Here is a 23,634-nt window from a genome sequence, read left to right as displayed (position 1 = left end):
GGGACAATAGTCATAAAGTATAATCTCCTCTGTATTTACAGCACAATGAAATGCAGACTATTGCTCCCTGTTATCATTTCAGGTTGGGGACATGCCAACTGCAGTGTATTTTAATGAGATTACAGACAAGCGGTCCAGAAAAATGTCTCACGCCCCCATGATTGCTGCTCTGCCCTGATTCTGAGACCCTCCAGAAACATTGACCTACATTCCTGTGAATGAGATTAGCAGCTGTTAGGTTTAGTGCTTCCCTTAATGAATAGCACTTTCTGAGATGAAACAGCCAGCATATAGAAAGGCTGAGAATAGTGATAGATACACACATTGGTCCTGATTATCATTTCGGTACTATGTGGGTATAACTAAGTCAACGGGGTGATGTACTAGATCGAATACTGAGGCATGGTAGATCTGGAGGGTCTCTGTTGCCTGCATGCCTGCTGTGTACTGTATGGGTAGGCGGAGGGATGGAGGGAGATGGATTCTAGTGGAAGAGGCAGGGCCAGGACAATGACAGCTGTTTTGTGGCAGGGTAGCTGGGAGGAGAGAGGATCAGTCAGTACAGCTTCTACCAGGAGACAGAACAAAAGCCTACTCATCCCAGGCAGCATGGAGCAAGCAGGGGACTTCTCAATGACAATTCCCTTGATATTCACAGCTTTAGCTGTCATCCTTGCCACCCTTATAGTCAAACTCCGTGCTGCCAGGGATAAGCAGCCATCTGAGACTGGTCAAGAAGAGAAGAAAGAGATAGTAGCAGAAGAACCCTCAGAGACAGAAGACAAAGAAGATCCCATAGCAGTGAGTGAAGTGGGTGAAAGGACAGCTAGGGATGGGGCAATCCCAGTGGAAGAAGTTGGCACTGTTGAGGAGTCACCAGAAGCCAAGGATGAGAGCGAAGCAGAAGAATGCGCTGCCAAAGAGAGGACCCCATCCAGCCACTCAAGTCAAGAAGAGGAGGACAGTAAGGTAAGGTTGGAGACACTGTGTCTTCACAATAAAGTAAAAACTTTACATCTCAAGAAGTTACGTAGCTTATCGTAGCTTTTTTCCACTACGTACGTCAGACCAATGCCAGTCTGAAAGTCCATGGAGTTGTCAAAGTGAGAGCATCAACTCTGGACGTTAACGTCTTGCCCGTCATTCAGTTTGTATTTTCTTAACGAAACTCTAAAATGTAGTATAAAGTGCATTTTATCCAAGGTGGGCAACACGGACACATTAACTTAAAAATGGCTGCATATGAACTTTCGGTGCCAGCGTGTAACTGGCATCCAGCTGTCTGCACCCGCCCTGGCTGGCTGCAAATGCATATTCATTTTCAGTGTGTATTGTTAATGCCCAGTGGCACAATACTATTAGTATATTTCTTCTTCTAGTTCTGGTTATGGTTTCTACAAATGCATTGCTATGCGTAGGAGTAGTAGTGTAAGCCGTGAAGGTGCGCCAGTATAGCAGAGAACATTCCCTATACAATTGATATATATTCACTTCTACGTGTCTTTGTGCAGAAGTAGTAGAGCTGAATATGTCATGTAACTCACTGGGGCTTATTAGATTTTATAGAAAAGCTCACATAATATAACGGCCTGTTACCCTGAGCTGTGCCAGATCTGTATGTGTATCCTGTACCGGGCGTGCTAGTGTTTATATCTGTGCGCCAGTGTATAGATATCTGGGACAGCCTGGAATGTGGCACAGTTGGTATAAAGTAACATGTAAGACTGCCAGCTGCTAGGGCAGTCTGTCTCGGCCTTGTTTGCGTTGAATTCTGCCCTCTGGGTTAGGAATTTAGGTCTCATACCCAGTAGCAGGCTCATTTCCTGTCCACATTCCTGCCCTGTAACCCATTGCAGTCAGAGGGCTCCAGGAGGCATTGCGGGTTTTCTCCAGACCTCTATAGAGTAATCTACCTATAGCTCTGCTCACTATAGGAGCTGTCAGCATGCTACGTAGGATGCTTGCAGTCATCTGTCACCATATTGATGAGTTTTCCTCCTTTACAAAGTCTTTTAAATAATTTGTTTAGCTGATCCTAATGGCGGCCATTACAGCTCCACCACGGAATGTCACAAACTTTCTTGAATTCCCAAAAGACGTGTCGCTATTCAGGATTTCTGGCTAATTCCCTATATAACTTCCCTTATAGCAGCCTGCGATACAGCTTCTGTGGGTACTATAATGGCTATTAGATCTGTGATCATCTAGCTGTCCCAGAAAAAAAGCTGCATGCTACATAGGGTTCTTTAATTCTGCAAGCTCTGTATAATAGGCCGGACTTGTTTTACAGTGTAGAATATATTGCTCATACAGACACGCCAAGCAATGGGTGGAGGTGACTCGGATTAGGAGGTAAAAAGCTATGCCTGACCCAGGTCCGCGCGCAGCACACATGTGCCCACAGAGGAGGCATACATAATACAGATGTTTTGGCAGGATGTAATTGATGACATAACCATGTCAAAGTTATAGATACCTTATTTGGGTTGGGTGTTAAACATTAGGTCATAGCTGGTAGCCTGCACATAACTTCCAGTGACTCTACTTGTATGGGTTTCTCACAAACCTATTAATAAACCTAATTATGTAATATAGCATGCCGTGTAATATTAGTCTTTTGAATTAATTACTTAAAAAACTGTTGTCAGTGGTGACAAAACTTAAAAAGGGCCAGTGGCTAGTGTCACTGGGTCCTTCTCCGGTATCACACGATCAGAGCTAGAGTATAGTAAACAATTCCAAGACCTTTATTTAGGCAAAAACACGAAAGGTCCATATACGATCCACCACACAAAGGATAAAATAGTCCAGAAGCCGAATGCAGTTCAGTAACAGAATTAAAGTCCAACAATCCAGCAGACAGAGGATCACATAGTCCATATACTCTTCTTAACACATCATAGTTCCACACAGGACTGATCTGTGTGTCACCTCCCTGATATTTACAAGTCTCCCTCCTCATTCACAGGTTAGGGGGTGGGTTGCAGGGGCTCACTGTTTCAACAAGCTAGATCAATATGTCATTAGCATATTAGCAAACAACATTATTCACTGACCCTGTGGAGAGCTAACAGTACAGGACTGTGGGGGCTGATATCAGATGGCAAATAACAGAAATTCATCAATTGGCAAATAACTCATCCTACAAGAGAACACCATGATAATCAGTAAAATATAAATATACACAAAATGATACCCACATAACATATCCCACCATCACAGCTAGTTTTTGCCGCTATTTTATTCACACTGCTCCCCTGTGTGCTCTGCAGTTTTGTATTACATAAATCTGCCTTACGATTCCTGAGATATGAACCTTTCTATTTAGTATTAATTTTATCTATTTAGAAGGAGATATTACTCACAAGATAATAATGCAGTGCAGCCAAAAGATACACCCCCAAGGAATCCTGTGAGCCACACCCCTTGGTAAAGACCATAAAGATTAGCATTAAAAAAGAGGCTCTGATCTCAGGAACCTTATGTTGGATTTACCGTATTTTCCGGCATATAAGACGACTTTTTAACCCCTAAAAATTGTCCCAAAAGTCGGGGGTCGTCTTATACGTTGAGTACGGCGTGTGCAGGGAGCGATCCTGGATGTTCCCAGGGTCTGAAGCAGAGGAGACTCTCCTTCAGGCCCTGGGATCCATATTCATGTAAAAAATAAAGAATAAGAATAAAAAATATAGATATACTCACCCCTCCGCTGGACTCTGGCTCTCACCGCTGCAAGTGTCTGCCTCCGTTCCTAAGAATGCAGAGAGTGAAGGACCTTCGATGACGTCGTGGTCAGGTGACCACACGCCGTATAAGATGACTGGGCGTATAAGATGACCCCCGTCTTATACGGCGGGTATATCCCAAATTCCATATTTTATATGGAAAGTTGGGGGTCGTCTTATACGCCCAGTCGTCTTATGCACCAGAAAATATGATATTTAAAAAGCAAAAAAAATTAAACGGCATATTGAAAGGAGCAGCAGGAAAACAATAAAAACAAATACTGGTCACTTTGACCTGGTGACAGATCCTCTTAAGTGATGAGCGAATGTGCTCAGTGATACTTGGATATCACTCAAGTATCTGGGTGCTCGGATGTGCTTGTTACTCAGTGACCATTAACCGGTGCTCGATTTCAAACTCGAATCCCCACCTCGCATGTTTGGCACCTTTTACACAGCCATTAAGCATGCGGTGATTGCCTCACTGTAATGCTGTAGCCATCTTGGTAGTGGCATTACTTTGATTAGCTGTCTGTGTGACATAATTAGGAGCTATAAAAGGACAGGCGCCCCCAGGCGCAGCTCTCTGAGGGTACCGTCACACAGTGGCATTTTGATCGCTACGACGGCACGATCCGTGACGCTCCAGCATCGTAACAATATCGCTCCAGCGTCGTAGACTGCTGTCACACTTTGCAATGTACGACGCTGGAGCGATAATTTCATGACGTATGTGCGATGTAGAAGCCGTTGGTTACTATGCGCACATCGTATACAATATCGTGCACACCTTTGTTACACCATGCGATCATGCCGCCACAGCGGGACACTAGACGACGAAAGAAAGTTTCAAACGATCTGCTACGACGTACGATTCTCAGCGGGGTCCCTGATCGCAGGAGCGTGTCAGACACTGCGAGATCGCTGGAACGTCACGGATATATCGCTGGAACGTCACGAATCGTGCCGTCGTAGCGATCAAAATGCCACTGTGTGACAGTACCCTGACAGTTGTTAATGGAGGGAGAGAGTGATTGTGTAGGCCTGTGTTTGCACAGTTTAACGAATCAGAGTCCTGTAGTGTTGATACTGGTGCTGAAGCTGAACCATTATACTAACAGTTCTTGTAATGGATAATTTTGTGCTTTGCTGTTTGTATCAGATACAATCTACCTTTAGCCTAGGGAGAGAGAGTTGCAGGAGCAGGGGCATTGCCTGAATACAGTCTCAACGTAAGGATTAGGGCTTTACACTCCGTTGGTAAATATATAGCTATTGACCACAGTTGAACACATTTTTAATTTTGGGTGAAAAAATATACTAAATTGTCATCCATAGAGTATTAGGTACTTTGTGAAACATTTCTGTGCTATATAACACTCCAAAAAAGCCTTGAAACATTTTTCTGTATTCAAATACTCATCCATATACTATTACATGGTCCATGGTACATTTAGGTGTTACATAATTGCTTATCCATAGAGGATTACCTCCTCTGGGTTACATTTCTTGGTATCTAGCCCTCCAAAAAAGTGTTCAAAAATTTTCTGTGTTCACTTACTCATTCATAGAGTGTTACATCCTCTGAGGTACATATCAGTGGTAAATAACCCTCCAAAAAGCGTTCAAACATTTTTCTGCATTCACTTATTCATCCTAGAGTATTACGTCCTCTGGCATACATTTCTGTGCTATATAACTGTCCGAAAAAGCACTACATTTTTTAAAAGTACTCAATTACTCAATCATAGAGTATTCCATGCTCTGGGGTACATTACGATGGTTTGAAAAACTCCCTACAAAAATTCAAAAATGTATCTGGATTCAATTTCTCATTCATAGAGTATTACTTGCTTTGCGTAGGTCCACTGCACACGAGCGATTAGTCTATTTTGCAGACCAAAATAGAACATGAAATATTAAGCATCTCCTGCACCCGTTTATGATGCGGAGGAGCACATTGAGCCAGGTCTGTCCACACACTTGACCGACTTAATTGTTGCAATGGCCATCTGAACCCTGCCTAAGTTCTATGTGTCGTAAGCTAATTTATTTGAAGTAAACAACTCCTTTAATCGACACCCTGTCCATAGAGCACTCAGAATAAAAATGCAGTACCTCTGAATTTCACATTCCATTGTGTGCATTTCACCCATTTGACTGCACTTCAGGCCTACCTTATCCACTGGTGCGCTCTATCTAGCCCTAAAGGTACCGTCACACTAGACGATATCGCTAGCGATCCATGACGTTGCAGCGTCCTCGCTAGCGATATCGTCCAGTGTGACAGGCAGCAGCGATCAGGCCCCTGCTGTGCTGTCGCTGGTCGGGGAAGAAAGTCCAGAACTTTATTTGGTCGCTGGACTCCCCGTAGACATCGCTGAATCGGCGTGTGTGACACTGATTCAGCGATGTCTTCGCTGGTAACCAGGGTAAACATCGGGTAACTAAGCGCAGGGCCGCGCTTAGTAACCCGATGTTTACCCTGGTTACCATCGTTAAAGTAAAAAAAACAACCGCTACATACTTACCTACCGCTGTCTGTCCTCGGCGCTCTGCTTCTCTGGTCTGGCTGTGAGCACAGCGGCCGGAAAGCAGAGCGGTGACGTCACCGCTCTGCTTTCCGGCTGCCCGGCGCTCACAGCCAGACCAGAGAAGCAGAGCGCCGAGGACAGACAGCGGTAGGTAAGTATGTAGCGTTTGTTTTTTTACTTTTTAGGATAGTAACAAGGGTAAACATCGGGGTACTAAGCGCGGCCCTGCGCTTAGTATGTTTACCCTGGTTACCGGGGACCTCGGGATCGTTGGTCGCTGGAGAGCTGTCTGTGTGACAGCTCTCCAGCGACCAAACACCGACGCTGCAGATCCGGATCCGGATCGTTGTCGGTATCGCTGCAGCGTCGCTCAGTGTGACGGCACCATTATGCAGCATCACAACATGGGACTTCTGACGCATGCGATGATTTTTTTTCATGGGAAACTATGTGCATCCTGGCTTCAAACACACAGTATGGTACTTTAGAAATGGCATGGCTCATGTGTTTGGGATCTCAACTATAGCCATGTGTATGAGGCCTATAGATGGATATTTTCCCAGCTAGTGTACCATACAAAATGAAGGCATCACTTGACTAGCAATGAGTTACAGCATTGGTGATTACTTCAGTTCAGAAAGCTTGGATTTTTTCTGGGCAGGTTTGAAGAGAACAACTATTCTGAAGCTCTGTAATTCATCTTTTTTGGAGCCATAAGTCATTGGCGGGCAGCACGGTGGCGCAGTGGTTAGCACAGCAGCCTTGCAGCACTGGAGTCCTGGGTTCAAACCCCACCAAGGACAACATCTGCAAATAGTTTGTATGTTCTCTCCGTGTTTGCGTGGGTTTCCTCTGGGCACTCCGGTTTCCTCCCACATTCCAAAGACATACTGATAGGGAATCTAGATTGTGAGCCCCAACAGGGACAGTGATGATAATGTGTGCAACCTGTAAAGCGCTGTGGAATATGTTAGCGCTATATAAAAATCAAGATTATTATTATTGGCATTTGCACTATATATAGTTGATTGTAGCTATTTTATGTGTAAACTCATGAAGGCCTAAAGCAAGTTGAGCTTAACTTTCAGCTGTCAGCCACATAATGATCATGTCACTCAGCAGTTGATTTCTCTCCATTATTATCAACCAGACGCATCGGGCAAGTTCCTAAACTTTTCTTATTAGTTAGCTTGGGGTACCTGCTACAGTGTAATGGCAGAAGTGAGATCATGCCGGTACCCACTGGATTGTGGGATTTTCATCTGCTCACAGGTGTCATCTTTTGAACAAACACTTATAAGAGAGAGATGAGCTTTATAGGGTAGATATGCTGCAGGGATGTGGACAGGGTACTGCTGGTTTTCATAAATATGTTCATCACATGGATTACCTAAGGCTAAAAGTCAGTGGCATAACATGAAATTCATGGGCCTCGATGCGAAAGCTCCAACAGAGCCGCCAAATATTTTAAATCTTTAATAGCAATAGTCTTTTTCTACAGGCCAAAGAGACTTTTAGGGCCCCCCAGACTCCAGGGTCCGGGTGCGATTGCAACCCCTGCACCTGTTGTAGTTACACCCCTGCTAAAAGTGAAATTGTTTCTCTTATCCATAAAGTTTGCCACCTACGGTGAAGTGGCCAACCTTGTCTTATGTTTGGCGCATTTCTTATTGGTATATTGAAAGACTATCACTGATGTACCTACATTCACCTGCATTTCCAAAGCAGATAGTGGTCATTCTTGAAAAATACAGTTTTTATGCAAATTGTGATTAATGCTTGATTAAGACCTGTTGAAGCGCAATCAGCGCGAAACGGCCGTCGTCTGAAGGAACCACAGTTTCTCCCTGCCACATTTTGCTAAATTTGTATTGATGCCACAATAAAGTAAGGACTATTACAGCGGTTGGTGAGTGCTCTCTTTTCTTATATATTTTTACCTACGGAAAAGTCTTTTTCTTCTGAGTAAGCACCCGATTACCGCTTGGGCAACTGTATGCTTCTCCAGTTGGACATGTGTGACAGTTTGGACTGATTGTGCGATATACTGTCTCCTCTATTTTGCTCAATGCTTTAAAATACTTACAGGCCTACGTTCATTATAATTTTTTTATTCATCCAATTCTTCTAAAATTAAAATTGAATCAAATTTGCCAATGCTGCTTTATATCTATATGTCTTATGCAAACTTTTGTGTTTCCATGGTTAAAGACTACAAAGAACTCCATGCAGTCATGCCCCCTACAATAGTCATACTCCATTCTGTCTACTTCCTATTGCTTATCAACGTACATTTGGTAGAAATCCGGCTACGCAGGTCTGTAGTATGTCAATATGGGAACACTTAGGTCTGCATATTATGAGACAATTTTAATTAAGACTACTTGCATCATTTTCCGAACTGAGGTAATGAAAAGAAATATCGATTTTGAAGATGGACATACCCTTGAATATTTTTGTGTTTCAAATTTAGGAAATGTAGTTGTTAGTTTGTGCATTGCTGCAACTCTCACCTTTAAATCACCGCTCTCGTAGTTTACATCCTGGGTAGAAATTGGAAATGGTTAAAATCACTTCTTTCTTGCCCTGCCTATGAATGGTTAATGTCTGTCATTCCCAAGTGAGTCACTACAGCTGCAATCCAGCCTTACAAGGCAAAGCTCCTCACTAGGTCTTGACTCATGATTACCCAGAATATTCCTAGTTCTCTTTTTCCACATATGATATATACACTGTGACCCATGTCCTGATCCAACCCATAGTCTCAGTTTTTTTTTTCTTTCATTGTGACTCCTTGTGCCTTGTCGTGCTGTATGGGCCTTTCCTGGTTGTGGTGCAATCTCACAACATGGAAAATCCTCCTCATTTTCAGTGTTCAATGTCACATTGTTGTCTTTACAGTGGGACTGTCTTATCTGCCCCCCTTACACAATTTGAAGTATGGCTGGAACCTGGCAGAGGAAATAAGCAGATTACAGACTGGAAAAGATTAAACCATTTAAATCTTCACTGCAGACTAATTCTAATGACAGCAGGTTACTTTATGTGAGGTCAAAGAATGGCTATATAGTGTTTAGTGCCATGATTGTCAGAAAGCAGAGTCCATTTAACCCCTTTCCGATGTGTGGCGTAATAGTACGCACATGTCGGACTCCTCCTGTTTGGTGCAGGCTCCGGCGCTGAGCCCGCACCTTTCCAGGCTATGACAGCTGATCTATACAGCAGACATGTGCCCATAACAGCCGCGGGTGGAATCATGATCCACCCGCGGCTTTTAACTAGTTAATGACGCTGTCAATCTCTGACGGCGGCATTTAGCTCACGCTTACACTAATCCCGCCCATCGGTGACTGCAGGTCACTGATCGGTCAGCATAACAACCAGAGGTCTGCAGCAGACCTCTGCGATTGTCATTGCCAGATTGCTATGAGCGCCGCCCCGTGGTTGGCACTCATAGCAGGTGAGCATTTCTGCTACACACAGGCGATCTGATCATCGCCTGTGTGTAGCAGAGGCGATCAATGTACTGCAGCTTCTAGTCTCCCATGGAAACTATTGAAGCATGTAAAAAGTAAAGAAAAAATGTTTTTAAAAATATATATAAAAAATATATATAGAAATAAAAGTTCAAATCACCCCCTTTCGCCCAATTCAAAACAATAAAAAAAAAAGCCCTCACCTAGCCTCAGATCAAGAAAATTGGTGGCGCTACAGGTCTCGGAAAATGGTGTCATTTTTTTAAACAAATTCTGGATTTTTTTTCACCTCTTAAATAAGAAAGAACCTATACATATTTGGTTTCTGTGAACTCATAATGACCTGGAGAACCATAATGGCAGGTCAGTTTTAGCTTTTAGTGAACATGGTAAAAAAAAAAAATAAGTAAACAACTGTGGAATTGCACTTTTTTGCAATTTCACCGCAGTTGGAATATTTTTCCTGTTTTCCAATACACAATTTTTTAAAACCAATGGTGTCATTCAAAAGTACAAATACAACATGTCTTGCAAAACAACAAGACCTCATATTGGCCATATTGACCGAAAAATAAATGAAGTTATGACTCTAGGAAGGAGGGGAGCAAAAAACAAAAATGCAAAAATGGAAAATGGCCCGGGGGTTAAGGGGTTAAAAGACAAGACGTAAATGGTAATTCCAAAGCTACCAATCAGTTTAGATATGTCTGGGAACAGTATCATTGCTTCCTCATGTAGAGGACTCTAGCTAGGGGACAAACAGCGGCTGCCTGGCGCCATATTCCTGTAAAGATGGGCATGAATACCCAATATACGTGATTTTCATATAGGTTTTTAGTGCATCTTTATTATTTTGTATTTTAGGTCGTAGAAATGTTTGGTAAAGGAGGGGTCCAGCATAGATACACCCTTAACCTGTTTAGATCTTCTATGACAATCTGAGATCAACAAAATGTACTGTATAATTGAGTGATGCTAAATAAGCAGGATTAGAATCTGTTTATTTTACAATGTTATGTAATTATTATGCACACTTATATAGCACCAACAAATTCCGCAGCGTTTTACAAGCATTGACATCACTTTCCCCATTGGGGTTCACAATTTAAATTCTCTATCAGTATGTGTTTGCAGTGTGGGAAGAAACCAGAGTACCTGGAGGAGACCAACGTAAACACAGGGATAACATACAAATTCCATGCAGATGTTCTTGGTGGAACTTGAACCCAGCAACATTACAAAGCAACAGTGCTAACCAATGAGCCACTAATAGTAGTATTTTGGAAAAATTAACACTTAATAGTTAACTGCCTTTTGAGAGCTACAATAGGCCTGTCCCACACGTCCAGATAATTCCGGTACTGGAAAAATTGGTATCGGAGTTATCCATGTCCGTGTGCTCACGTGGCACATCAGTGTGGCACACGTGCGGCAGCCGTGTGCCGTCCGTGTGCCGACTGGGTACCACACGCACCGTGCAGGAGACAGCGCTAGAGTTAAGCGCTGTCCCCTGCTTTGGGTGCTGAATCCAAAATTCATTCCTTCTTCCCAGCAGCGTTCGCTAGAGCGAAGGAATGAAAATTCATCACATTACAGTGATGAAAATTCATCACATTACAGTGATGAATATGCGGCTCCACCTCTATGGGAGGTGGAGCGGCATATTCATCACTGTAATAAGCGGCACCACGTGACCGCTCATACAGGAAGAGCTGCGACGCTGAGAGGAAGCGCCGAGGGAGCTGGGTAAGTATTTTAATAAAAACATTGTAACCCTTAATTTGTCAGATGGCACAACACTTTATTAACATGACAATGTATCACATAATCTTACAAGTTATCGGTTGTTACATGTGTACATGATCAGAACCAATAACAGCACAAGAATCACTAGAACTCCCATCCGCACAAAAACACAGCATCACAACCCTCATCAGAAAAAAATACATCACCAGAACCACCAGCAGTACAGAAATACATCTGTATAATCCCCATCAGTACAGAAACAGAGCTTGAAAACCATCATCAGTACAGGAATACATCACAAGAACCACCATCAGTACAGGAATACATCACCAGTACCACCATAAGTGCATGAATTCGTCAATAGGACCAACATACTTGGAGTTGATGCTATCAGTGATCAGCAGACTGTGGACCATACAGAAACCACAGTACTGATAAGAATTAGTATCACAAAAAAACATTTACATCCAGGTAGCATTTACTTCCAGTTGTTCTTTTTCTTTTCTTCATTTTGTCCACACACCTTGATGATTTTTTACAGCCACAGCTTGAGACGTCCCTCTTCTCCAGGCTTCTGCAGCACATACCCGAAACAATGCCCTTACCAATAGCAGTGTCATTATAAAGCTACTGAATAAAAATCTCTGCCCTATGCTGTGCCCCTGAATAAATAATTGCCCCTCACTATATTAATTTTCAATATATCACCCACACATTGTCCCTCTTATGGTACATGCCCTCCACACTGCCCTCTCCTTTCCATACTGGAACCCCTTTTCACAATTTCCTCTCACACTGTCCCCATCCTATAAGGCCCAATCTCTATACCGTGCCCCCTCATCATACTCCCCCTTCTTAAAATCTGGAAGGAGATGTCGCTCATACGCTGCTGATAAGGAATATACAATGTATCCAACGGATGATAAATTATAACATTTATTACATGTTTTCACAGCCAACATGTTTTGAGGCCTTGCAGGACCGCTTCATCAGGACAGAAAAAATGGGGCTTCTGTCTTGATGAAGAGGTCCTGTGTGGCCTCGAAAAACGTTGACTGTGAAAACTTGTAATAAGTGTTATAATTTATCATCTGTTGGATACATTGTATATTCTTCATTAGCAGCGCATGAGCGACATCTTCTTCCAGTGACTGGTGTCCTTGCAGCAGCTGATATATCTATGCCAGTTACAGGTTGCTTGTAGCAAAAACACCAGGTGAGTGGATCATTTTTCCAGTCACCTCATTGTTATCAGTTAAGACCCTATTGTGCTTTCTTTTGTTCCCAGTCTCTTATCTACATTCCCCCTCCTTGGCATACTGTCCCCTCCTGGCTGTGCACTTACACTGTCCTCCCATGCTACCCTACACACTGCTCAGCCTCTATTCTGTGCCCATTCACTCTTTTCTCTCCCATACCGTCTTCTCACGCTATTCCCTGTTGTGAATTCTGCTCTTGGGCTCCCTCCGGTGGTTGTTGATGGTAATGCAGTTATTCCTGAGCAGCAGTCTTGGACAGGTGTTTCGGCTAATTGCAATTCTGACTGGGGTATTTAACTGTGCAGGACTAATTAGTCCTTGCCAGTAGTCAATGTTCCTTTGGAAGTGTTGGTCCTCTGCCTGGCCTCTCCTGCTTGCTGCCAATTCAGCAAAGATAAGTGTTTTGCTTCATTTTTTAGACACACTGCTGTGTGTTTATTTTCTGTGCTTATCTCGTTTCTATTTTGTTCCTGCTAGACTGTGCCTGATGTTTTTCTCAATCTAGTTGAACTCGCTGGAGTCGCAGATATACTCTCCACATCTTTAGTTAGGTGGTGGAGTTTTTGTATTTTTCTGCTGTGGATATTTTGTAGTGTTTTATGCTGACCGCATAGTATCCTGTACTATCCTTTCCTATCTAGGTAGAAGTGGCCTCCTTTGCTTATCCCTGTTTTCTGTCTGCGTGTGTCTTTTCCTCTCCTACTCACAGTCATTATTTGGCCAACAATGAGTTAATTGCATCTCAGAAGAAGGGAGGAAAGATCTTGAGCCATTTTTTTTTCTCCAGTCTGTTTTGTCTTCTCCTCCCTCTTTATCTCTGGGTGGCTGAAGACCCTTGTGCTAGCATGAATGTTCAGGAATTAGTTTCTCGTATAGACCAGCTTGCTGCTAGAGTACAGTGTATTTCTGATTACATTGTTCAGACTTCTGCTTTAGAACCAAAGATACCTACTCCTGATTTGTTTTTTGGTGACAGGTCCACATTTTTGAGTTTTAAAAACAACTGTAAACTGTTTTTTTGCATTGAAACCTCGATCCTCCGGTGATTCCATTCAACAAGTTAAAATCATCATTTCCCTGCTGTGTGGTGATCCACAGGATTGGGCATTTTCCCTGGAATCTGGGGATCCTGCTTTGCTTAATGTAGACTCCTTCTTTCAGGCGTTAGGATTACTGTATGATGAACCTAATTCGGTGGATCAAGCTGAGAAGACCTTGTTGGCCCTGTCTCAGGGTCAATAGGCGGCAGAATTGTATTGTCAGAAATTCAGAAAATGGTCTGTATTGACTAAATGGAATAATGATGCTTTGGCGGCAATTTTCAGAAAGGGTCTTTCTGAATCCATTAAAGATGTTATGGTGGGATTTCCCACACCCTCCAATCTGTGTGATTCTATGTCTCTGGCCATTCAGATTGATCGGCGCTTGCGGGAGCGCAGAACTGTGCGCGCTATGGTGTTATCCTCAGAGCAAATTCCTGAGCCAATGCAGTGTGATAGGATTCTGTCTAGAACGGAACGACAAGGTTTCAGACATCAGAATAGGTTGTGTTATTATTGTGGCGACGCTTCCCATGTCATTTCTGTCTGCCCTAAGCGGACCAAGAGGATCGCCAGTTCATTTACCATCAGTACTGTACAACCTAAATTTCTGTTATCTGTGTCCTTGATCTGTTCATTGTCATCATTTTCTGTCATGGCGTTTGTGGATTCAGGCGTCGCCTTGAACTTAATGGACTTTGAGTTTGCCAGGCGTTGTGGTTTTCCCTTGCAGCCTTTGCAGAACCCTATTCCTTTAAGGGGCATTGATGCTACACCCTTGGCTAAAAATAAGCCCCAGTTTTGGACACAGGTGACCATGCGCATGGCGCCAGCCCATCAGGAAGATTGTCGATTTCTGGTGTTGCATAATTTGCATGATGCTATCGTGCTGGGTTTTCCATGGTTGCAAGTACATAATCCTGTTTTGGATTGGAAGTCCATGTCTGTGACTAGTTGGGGTTGTCAGGGGGTGCATAATGATGTTCCTCTGATGTCTATCGCCCCTTCTCCCTCTTCTGAAATTCCGGAGTTTTTGTCTGATTTTCAGGATGTATTCGATGAGCCCAAGTCCAGTTGCCTTCCACAACACAGGGACTGCGATTGTGTTATTGACTTGATTCCAAGCTGTAAGTTTCCTAAGGGCCGACTTTTCAACCTGTCTGTACCTGAACATACCGCCATGCGGAGCTATATTAAGGAGTCTTTGGAGAAAGGGCATATTCGGCCATCTTCTTTACCGTTGGGAGCGGGGTTCTTTTTTGTTGCTAAAAAAGATGGTTCCTTAAGACCCTGTATTGATTATCGCCTCTTGAATAAGATCACGGTCAAGTTTCAATATCCTTTACCTTTGCTTTCCGATTTGTTTGCTAGGATTAAGGGAGCTAGTTGGTTTACTAAGATTGACCTTCGGGGGGCTTATAATCTTGTTCGTATTAAGCAGGGTGATGAATGGAAAACTGCGTTTAACACGCCCGAGGGCCATTTTGAATACCTTGTGATGCCTTTCGGACTCTCTAATGCTTCATCTGTTTTTCAGTCCTTCATGCATGATATCTTCCGGTATTATCTTGATAAATTCCTGATTGTATATTTGGACGATATTTTGATTTTTTCCGATGATTGGGAGTCTCATGTGCAGCAGGTCAGGATGGTATTTCAGATCCTTCGTGACAATGCCTTGTTTGTGAAAGGGTCTAAGTGTCTTTTTGGGGTGCAGAAGGTTTCCTTTTTGGGCTTTATTTTTTCTCCCTCGTCTATAGAGATGGATCCGATTAAGGTTTAGGCCATTCATGATTGGATTCAGCCCACATCCGTGAAGAGCCTTCAGAAATTTTTGGGTTTTGCTAATTTTTATCGCCGCTTCATTGCTAATTTTTCCAGCGTGGTTAAACCCTTGACTGATTTGACGAAGAAGGGCGCTGATGTGGCTAATTGGTCCCCTGCGGCTGTCTCTGCCTTTCAGGAACTTAAGCATCGTTTTACTTCTGCTCCTGTGTTGCGTCAACCGGATGTTTCTCTTCCGTTTCAGGTTGAGGTTGACGCTTCTGAGATTGGGGCAGGGGCTGTTTTGTCTCAGAGGGATCCTGTTGGTTCCTTAATGAAACCGTGTGCCTTCTTTTCCCGTAAGTTTTCGCCTGCTGAACGCAATTATGATGTCGGCAATCGGGAGTTGTTGGCTATGAAGTGGGCGTTTGAGGAGTGGCGACATTGGCTTGAGGGAGCTAAGCACCGTATTGTGGTCTTGACCGATCATAAGAATCTGATTTACCTCGAGTCTACCAAACGGATGAATCCTAGACAGGCTCGATGGTCCTTGTTTTTTTCTCGTTTTGATTACGTGGTCTCGTACCTTCCGGGTTCTAAGAATATTAAGGCTGATGCCCTCTCTAGGAGTTTTTTGCCTGATTCTCCTGAGGTCTTGGAACCAGTCGGTATTTTGAAGGAAGGGTTGGTCCTTTCTGCCGTTTCTCCTGATTTACGACGGGTTCTTCAGAAATTTCAGGCTGACAAACCTGATTGTTGTCCTGTGGGGAAGCTGTTTGTTCCTGACAGATGGACTAGTAGAGTGATTTCTGTGGTTCACTGTTCTGTGTTGGCTGGTCATCCTGGCATTTTTGGTACCAGAGACTTGGTTGGTAGGTCATTTTGGTGGCCTTCTTTATCGCGTGATGTGCGGTCTTTTGTGCAGTCCTGTGGGACCTGTGCGCGGGCCAAGCCTTGTTGCTCCCGTGCTAGTGGGTTGCTTTTGCCATTGCCGGTCCCTGAGAGGCCCTGGACGCATATTTCTATGGATTTTATTTCCGATCTTCCTGTTTCCCAGAGGATGTCGGTTATCTGGGTTGTTTGTGACCGATTCTCTAAGATGGTTCATTTGGTGCCTTTGCCTAAATTGCCTTCTTCTTCTGGTTTGGTTCTGTTGTTTTTTCAGCATGTGGTCCGTTTGCATGGTATTCCGGAGAATATTGTGTCCGACAAAGGTTCCCAGTTTGTTTCTAGGTTTTGGCGGGCCTTTTGTGCTAGGCTGGGCATTGATTTGTCTTTTTCTTCTGCATTTCATCCTCAGACAAATGGCCAGACCGAGCGTACTAATCAGACTTTGGAGACTTATTTGAGATGCTTTGTGTCTGCTGATCAGGATGATTGGGTGGTTTTTTTTGCCATTGGCCGAGTTTGCCCTTAATAATCGGGCTAGTTCGGCTACTTTGGTTTCGCCTTTTTTTAGTAATTTTGGTTTTCATCCTTGTTTTTCTTCTGGGCAGGTTGAGTCTTCTGACTTTCCTGGTGTGGATTCTGTGGTTGACAGGTTGCAGCAGATTTGGGCTCAGGTGGTAGACAATTTGGTGTTGTCTCAGGAGGAGGCTCAACGTTTTGCTAACCGACGTCACTGTGTTGGTTCCCGGCTTCGGGTTGGGGATCTGGTTTGGTTATCTTCCCTTCATGTTCCTATGAAGGTTTCTTCTCCTAAGTTTAAGCCTCGGTTTATTGGTCCTTATAGGATTTCTGAGATTATTAATCCGGTGTCTTTTCGTCTGGTGCTTCCGGCCTCTTTTGCTATCCATAATGTCTTCCACAGATCTTTGTTGCGGAAATATGTGGAGCCCGTTGTTCCCTCGGTTGATCCTCCGGCCCCTGTGTTGGTCGATGGGGAGTTGTAATATGTGGTTGAGAAGATTTTGGATTCTCGTTTTTCGAGGCGGAAGCTTCAGTACCTTGTCAAATGGAAGGGTTATGGCCAGGAGGATAATTCTTGGGTTTCGGCCTCTGATGTCCATGCCGCTGATTTGGTTCGTGCCTTTCATCTTGCTCGTCCTGACCGGCCTGGGGGCTCTGGTGAGGGTTCGGTGACCCCTCCTCAAGGGGGGGTACTGTTGTGAATTTTGCTCTTGGGCTCCCTCCGGTGGTTGTTGATGGCAATACAGTTATTCCTGAGCAGCAGTCTTGGACAGGTGTTTCGGCTAATTGCAATTCTGACTGGGGTATTTAGCTGTGCAGGACTCATTAGTCCTTGCCAGTAGTCAATGTTCCTTTGGAAGTGTTGGTCCTCTGCCTGGCCTCTCCTGCTTGCTGCCAATTCAGCAAAGATAAGTGTTTTGCTTCATTTTTTAGACACACTGCTGTGTGTTTATTTTCTGTGCTTATCTTGTTTCTATTTTGTTCCTACTAGACTGTGTCTGATGTTTTTCTCAGTCTAGTTGAACTCGCTGGAGTCGCAGATATACTCTCCACATCTTTAGTTAGGTGGTGGAGTTTTTGTATTTTTCTGCTGTGGATATTTTGTAGTGTTTCATGCTGACCGCATAGTATCCTGTACTATCCTTTCCTATCTAGGTAGAAGTGGCCTCCTTTGCTTATCCCTGTTTTCTGTCTGCATGTGTCTTTTCCTCTCCTACTCACAGTCATTATTTGTGGGGGGCTACCTATCCTTTGGGGGTCTACTCTGAGGCAAGAGACTTTTCCTATTTCCATCTTTAGGGATATTTAGTCCTTAGGCTGTGTCGAGGTGTCTAGGTCTGGTTAGGCACACCCCACGGCTACTTCTAGTTGCGGTGATAGGATCAGGGTTTGCGGTCAGTAAACTTACCACTACCCCAGCGAAAGTCATTTCATGCTGCTCCAAGGCCACCTGATCATAACAATTCCCCTCAATAGTTTCCTCACATGTTTCCCCCTCTCTCCTCATACTGTCTCCTCATATACAGTGGGGCAAAAAAGTATTTAGTCAGTCAGCAATAGTGCAAGTTCCACCACTTAAAAAGATGAGAGGCGTCTGTAATTTACATCATAGGTAGACCTCAACTATGGGAGACAAACTGAGAAAAAAAATCCAGAAAATCACATTGTCTGTTTTTTTAACATTTTATTTGCATATTATGGTGGAAAATAAGTATTTGGTCAGAAACAAAATTTCATCTCAATACTTTGTAATATATCCTTTGTTGGCAATGACAGAGGTCAAACGTTTTCTGTACGTCTTCACAAGGTTGCCACACACTGTTGTTGGTATGTTGGCCCATTCCTCCATGCAGATCTCCTCTAGAGCAGTGATGTTTTTGGCTTTTCGCTTGGCAACACGGACTTTCAACTCCCTCCAAAGGTTTTCTATATGGTTGAGATTTGTTGACTGGCTAGGCCACTCCAGGACCTTGAAATGCTTCTTACGAAGCCACTCCTTCGTTGCCCTGGCGGTGTGCTTTGGATCATTGTCATGTTGAAAGACCCAGCCACGTTTCATCTTCAATGCCCTTGCTGATGGAAGGAGGTTTGCACTCAAAATCTCACGATACATGGCCCCATTCATTCTTTCATGTACCCGGATCAGTCATCCTGGCCCCTTTGCAGAGAAACAGCCCCAAAGCATGATGTTTCCACCACCATGCTTTACAGTAGGTATGGTGTGTGATGGATGCAACTCAGTATTCTTTTTCCTCCAAACACGACAAGTTGTGTTTCTACCAAACAGTTCCAGTTTGGTTTCATCAGACCATAGGACATTCTCCCAAAACTCCTCTGGATCATCCAAATGCTCTCTAGCAAACTTCAGACGGGCCCGGACATGTACTGGCTTAAGCAGTGGGACACGTCTGGCACTGCAGGATCTGAGTCCATGGTGGTGTAGTGTGTTACTTATGGTAGGCCTTGTTACATTGGTCCCAGCTCTCTGCAGTTCATTCACTAGGTCCCCCCGCGTGGTTCTGGGATTTTTGCTCACCGTTCTTGTGATCATTCTGACCCCACAGGGTGGGATTTTGCGTGGAGCCCCAGATCGAGGGAGATTATCAGTGGTCTTGCATGTCTTCCATTTTCTAATTATTGCTCCCACTGTTGATTTCTTCACTCCAAGCTGGTTGGCTATTGCAGATTCAGTCTTCCCAGCCTGGTGCAGGGCTACAATTTTGTTTCTGGTGTCCTTTGACAGCTCTTTGGTCTTCACCATAGTGGAGTTTGGAGTCAGACTGTTTGAGGGTGTGCACAGGTGTCTTTTTATACTGATAACAAGTTTAAACAGGTGCCATTACTACAGGTAATGAGTGGAGGAAAGAGGAGACTCTTAAAGAAGAAGTTACAGGTCTGTGAGAGCCAGAAATCTTGATTGTTTGTTTCTGACCAAATACTTATTTTCCACCATAATATGCAAAAAAAATGATAAAAAAACAGACAATGTGATTTTCTGGATTTTTTTTCTCAGTTTGTCTCCCATAGTTGAGGTCTACCTATGATGTAAATTACAGACGCCTCTCATCTTTTTAAGTGGTGGAACTTGCACTATTGCTGACTGACTAAATACTTTTTTTTGCCCCACTGTATTTACCTCTTCGCTCTCCTTACTGCCTCCTCATACATCTCCCCAACTCCCACACTGTGTCTGCACCCATCCCATCACCTTTCGCTTCACACACTGTGTTGGTATACATGCCCCTCTTGCTCTTTAAACTGTGTCCACACCCATCCCCCCACTCACCATACTGTGTCTTGACCCATCCCCTCCCTCACTCCCCTTTCTGTGTCCACATACATTCCACCCCTTCGCTCCCTACACTGTGTCCACACCCATCTTCTACTCACCATACTGTGTCTGCATCCATCCCCTCCCTCTCTCCCTTTCATGTGTCTGCATACATTTCCCCTTCTTTCCGCATACTGTGTCTGCACCCATCCCCCCACTCACCATACTGTGTCTGCTCTTATCCTCCCCCATGCTGTTCCTGCATACATTTCCCCCATCTCCCACCATGCTCCTCATACTGTGTCCTCAAATTTGTGCCGCTCACCAATAATGTATCTGCAGTCTGCACCCATCCATTCCTCGCTCCCCAAACTGTGTCCTCATATCATTTCCTACAATAAATTTCAGTGTCTTCAGCTGCACTGGAGCACTTACCACCAATGTTGATTGGTCCTTCGTGGCACCGGCAAGTGACATCAGCAGCATGATCACATGATCTAATTATACTGCTGACATTGCCTTGACAGCTTCAATTTTGCCCACGTCTGACAGTTGTCTAATGTCGCAAGTTAACTAGTGTAAATGAGGCCTTAAATGTAATCTGTCACAAGGTTTTTGCTATTGAATCTGATAGGGGCATAATGTAGGAAAAGAGACCTTGATTCCAATGATGTATCACTTAATTTACTGGGTGCAGCACTTGTGACACAGTCAGAGGTTATATATGTAGCATGTAGCAGAGCCGAGAAAGCTAACCCCATCCACACCAGGATCTCTATGTATATTGTCTATTAACATTTAGCTGTTTATAAGAGGAGGGGACGTTGGTGGTCTAGCAGGATTGTGAACACCGATTCTGGCAGTGACAATATTCTGGTGATAAAACATTTATTGTATGTAGCAATAAGTGACACATCACTGAATTCAGTGTTTTAGCCCCGATATCATGCTCTCTCTTTAGGTTACATAGCAAAAACCTGCTGACAAGTTCCCTTTAAGCCCCCCTTATGCAATAGATAGCTAGATGGCTCACCCATACCAGGAAAAATTGGTTTGGACAAGCACTGTTGTATTCTCTATTATAGAGGCGCTGGCAGACTCCTCTGGCAGCAGCTTATCTCTCAAAGAACTAAAGTATCATCTGTTAGAAAACACAGTTGCCGGATCTTTCTCTCAATATCATCTGTATTGGAAACTTTGTACTGGAACAGTAATAAGGACTCAGTGTTTACCTGGAGCGCCTAGTCTGTGTGAAGGTGGTGTTATAGATTGGAATAGAGCATGTGGGACCCCTGTGACCAGGAAGAAGAATGAAAGGGGCACCTCACTATGACATCCTTGTCAAAGGAGAAAAGGGGGAGCTGATATAACGAGTCAAGTGTCAATGGGGTGTGCGCCTATGGCTATAGAAGAGTCCTTTGCTGACTGCAAGAGAAATGTCAGTGATACAGCTATAAAAGAGAGGCAGACTGCAGCTTCGGCCACAGAGGAGCCTTGATGTTGTGCTAGTATATATTTGGATGGAATTGATCAGGTTTTCAGAATTGATCTGCTTTCACACAGATTAGTATTCCATTCTGTGCACAAACTCGAAAGGCAATTCTCTGATTTACAGTCTTGGCCGCCAAGAAACGCCACCTCACCCAATTTTCCTGTCTGTCCTCACATACACAATGCCTATTTGTCTGACTTCAGCTCTTTGCTCTAAGCTACATTTGTAATAGACCCGGAATATATCTACAGCTGAGCTGCCCTGCCTCAGTGACTGTACAGTATGTCATTGTGGTACAGGTTATCTCCCTTTCCAGCCTGATGTAATACACAACAAATCGCCCTGGCATCGATGTTATCTACCATTGTTTCTGGTTAGTTCCTTTTTTATCGCAAAGTCCAAAAATGGAACACAATAAGCAAAACGATGTAAGAGTAGATTGTAGGATAATAAGCCCTGCCTCATGTGTAATATATTCACATTGAAGAATAAAGTATTACGCCTACTTTCCACGAGGGTGTTCCTAAAGGGAGTCAGTATCATATCTAAGGAGCATGATAAATTACTCATCTACAGTACCAGGCTAACGTGGGCAGATACCATGGTCTACTGGTGAACGCCCTTAACAATCTGAGTACACAGGGCTATATTCATAAAGTTGAGGTCAGGATAGCACCTTTGAGTGTTTGAGTCCTTTCTCTAGGAAGTTTCAAAAGTAAAAGCAATTCATTACTTCTCCATACACATAAAAACAGCGTTGTGGTCTTCTTCAAGCTGAGATAGGTTGAAACGTTGGTGTTTTTACGTGTATGGAGAACTAAAGAATTATTTCATTCTCTTGGAACTTCCTGGAGAGCGCTGTCTTCATATCACATTTATTCATCTATATCGATTGCCTTCGTTGAGTATACATTGAATGCGGTGCTCTTTTTGCTTTGGGTGTGCTCAGACAAGCCATTTATTTCAGTATAGTAACATAGTTAGTAAGGCCGAAAAAAGACATTTGTCCATCCAGTTCAGCCTATATTCCATCATAATAAATCCCCAGATCTACGTCCTTCTACAGAACCTAATAATTGTATGATACAATATTGTTCTGCTCCAGGAAGACATCCAGGCCTCTCTTGAACCCCTCGACTGAGTTCGCCATCACCACCTCCTCAGGCAAGCAATTCCAGATTCTCACTGCCCTAACAGTAAAGAATCCTCTTCTATGTTGGTGGAAAAACCTTCTCTCCTCCAGACGCAAAGAATGCCCCCTTGTGCCCGTCACCTTCCTTGGTATAAACAGATCCTCAGCGAGATATTTGTATTGTCCCCTTATATACTTATACATGGTTATTAGATCGCCCCTCAGTCGTCTTTTTTCTAGACTAAATAATCCTAATTTCGCTAATCTATCTGGGTATTGTAGTTCTCCCATCCCCTTTATTAATTTTGTTGCCCTCCTTTGTACTCTCTCTAGTTCCATTATATCCTTCCTGAGCACCGGTGCCCAAAAAAAAAAAGTATCTGTGAGTGTGTCATCAGGGACTAATTTATGCACATCGATTCAGCCGTGTTTCTTTGAAAATATATACTAATGTACAATGTAGAACAGCTTTCCCCAACTCCAGTCCTCAAGAGCCACCGGCAGATCACGTTTTCTGGATTTTACTAGTATTAGGTAATAATTCCATCAGCTGTGCAGTACTAAGGAAATCATGATCTTTTGGGAGCCATAAGGTCTGGAGTTGGGGAACAGTAATGTAGAGTTAAGGTGAGTGTACACCACTCGATTTACGGTATTAAACGACTGACGATCGGTAAATATCTACCAATCACAGCAGTGCTTTTAATAGCCTGTTCACACAGGCAGATCACTTTTAGCTATGTCCATTGAAAAATCTGTAATAGATCATTTAGTGCGCATAATTT

The 23,634-nt window shown here is 43.6% G+C and overlaps 1 protein-coding gene across 3 annotated transcripts in view; it reads left to right on the top strand.

Annotated features, from left to right (window-relative positions):
* Positions 1 to 466: 466 nt before the first annotated feature.
* The window catches only part of MXRA7 (matrix remodeling associated 7), a 78,002-nt gene continuing 54,834 nt past the window's right edge, over positions 467 to 23,634 (top strand). The window contains exon 1 of one of the 3 annotated variants that reach the window (XM_069752102.1): positions 467 to 969. In XM_069752102.1, coding sequence (XP_069608203.1) covers positions 478 to 969 — 492 coding nt within the window. In that variant the 5' untranslated portion in view covers positions 467 to 477. The remainder of the gene's footprint in view (positions 970 to 23,634) is intronic. The other 2 variants (XM_069752104.1, XM_069752101.1) reach the window with 2 other exon arrangements.

Source organism: Ranitomeya imitator, chromosome 2 (assembly GCF_032444005.1).
Source record: "Ranitomeya imitator isolate aRanImi1 chromosome 2, aRanImi1.pri, whole genome shotgun sequence".
NCBI lineage: Eukaryota > Metazoa > Chordata > Amphibia > Anura > Dendrobatidae > Ranitomeya > Ranitomeya imitator.
Note: the sequence above shows the minus strand (reverse complement) of the source record. Positions and strands in the feature narration are given on the sequence as shown.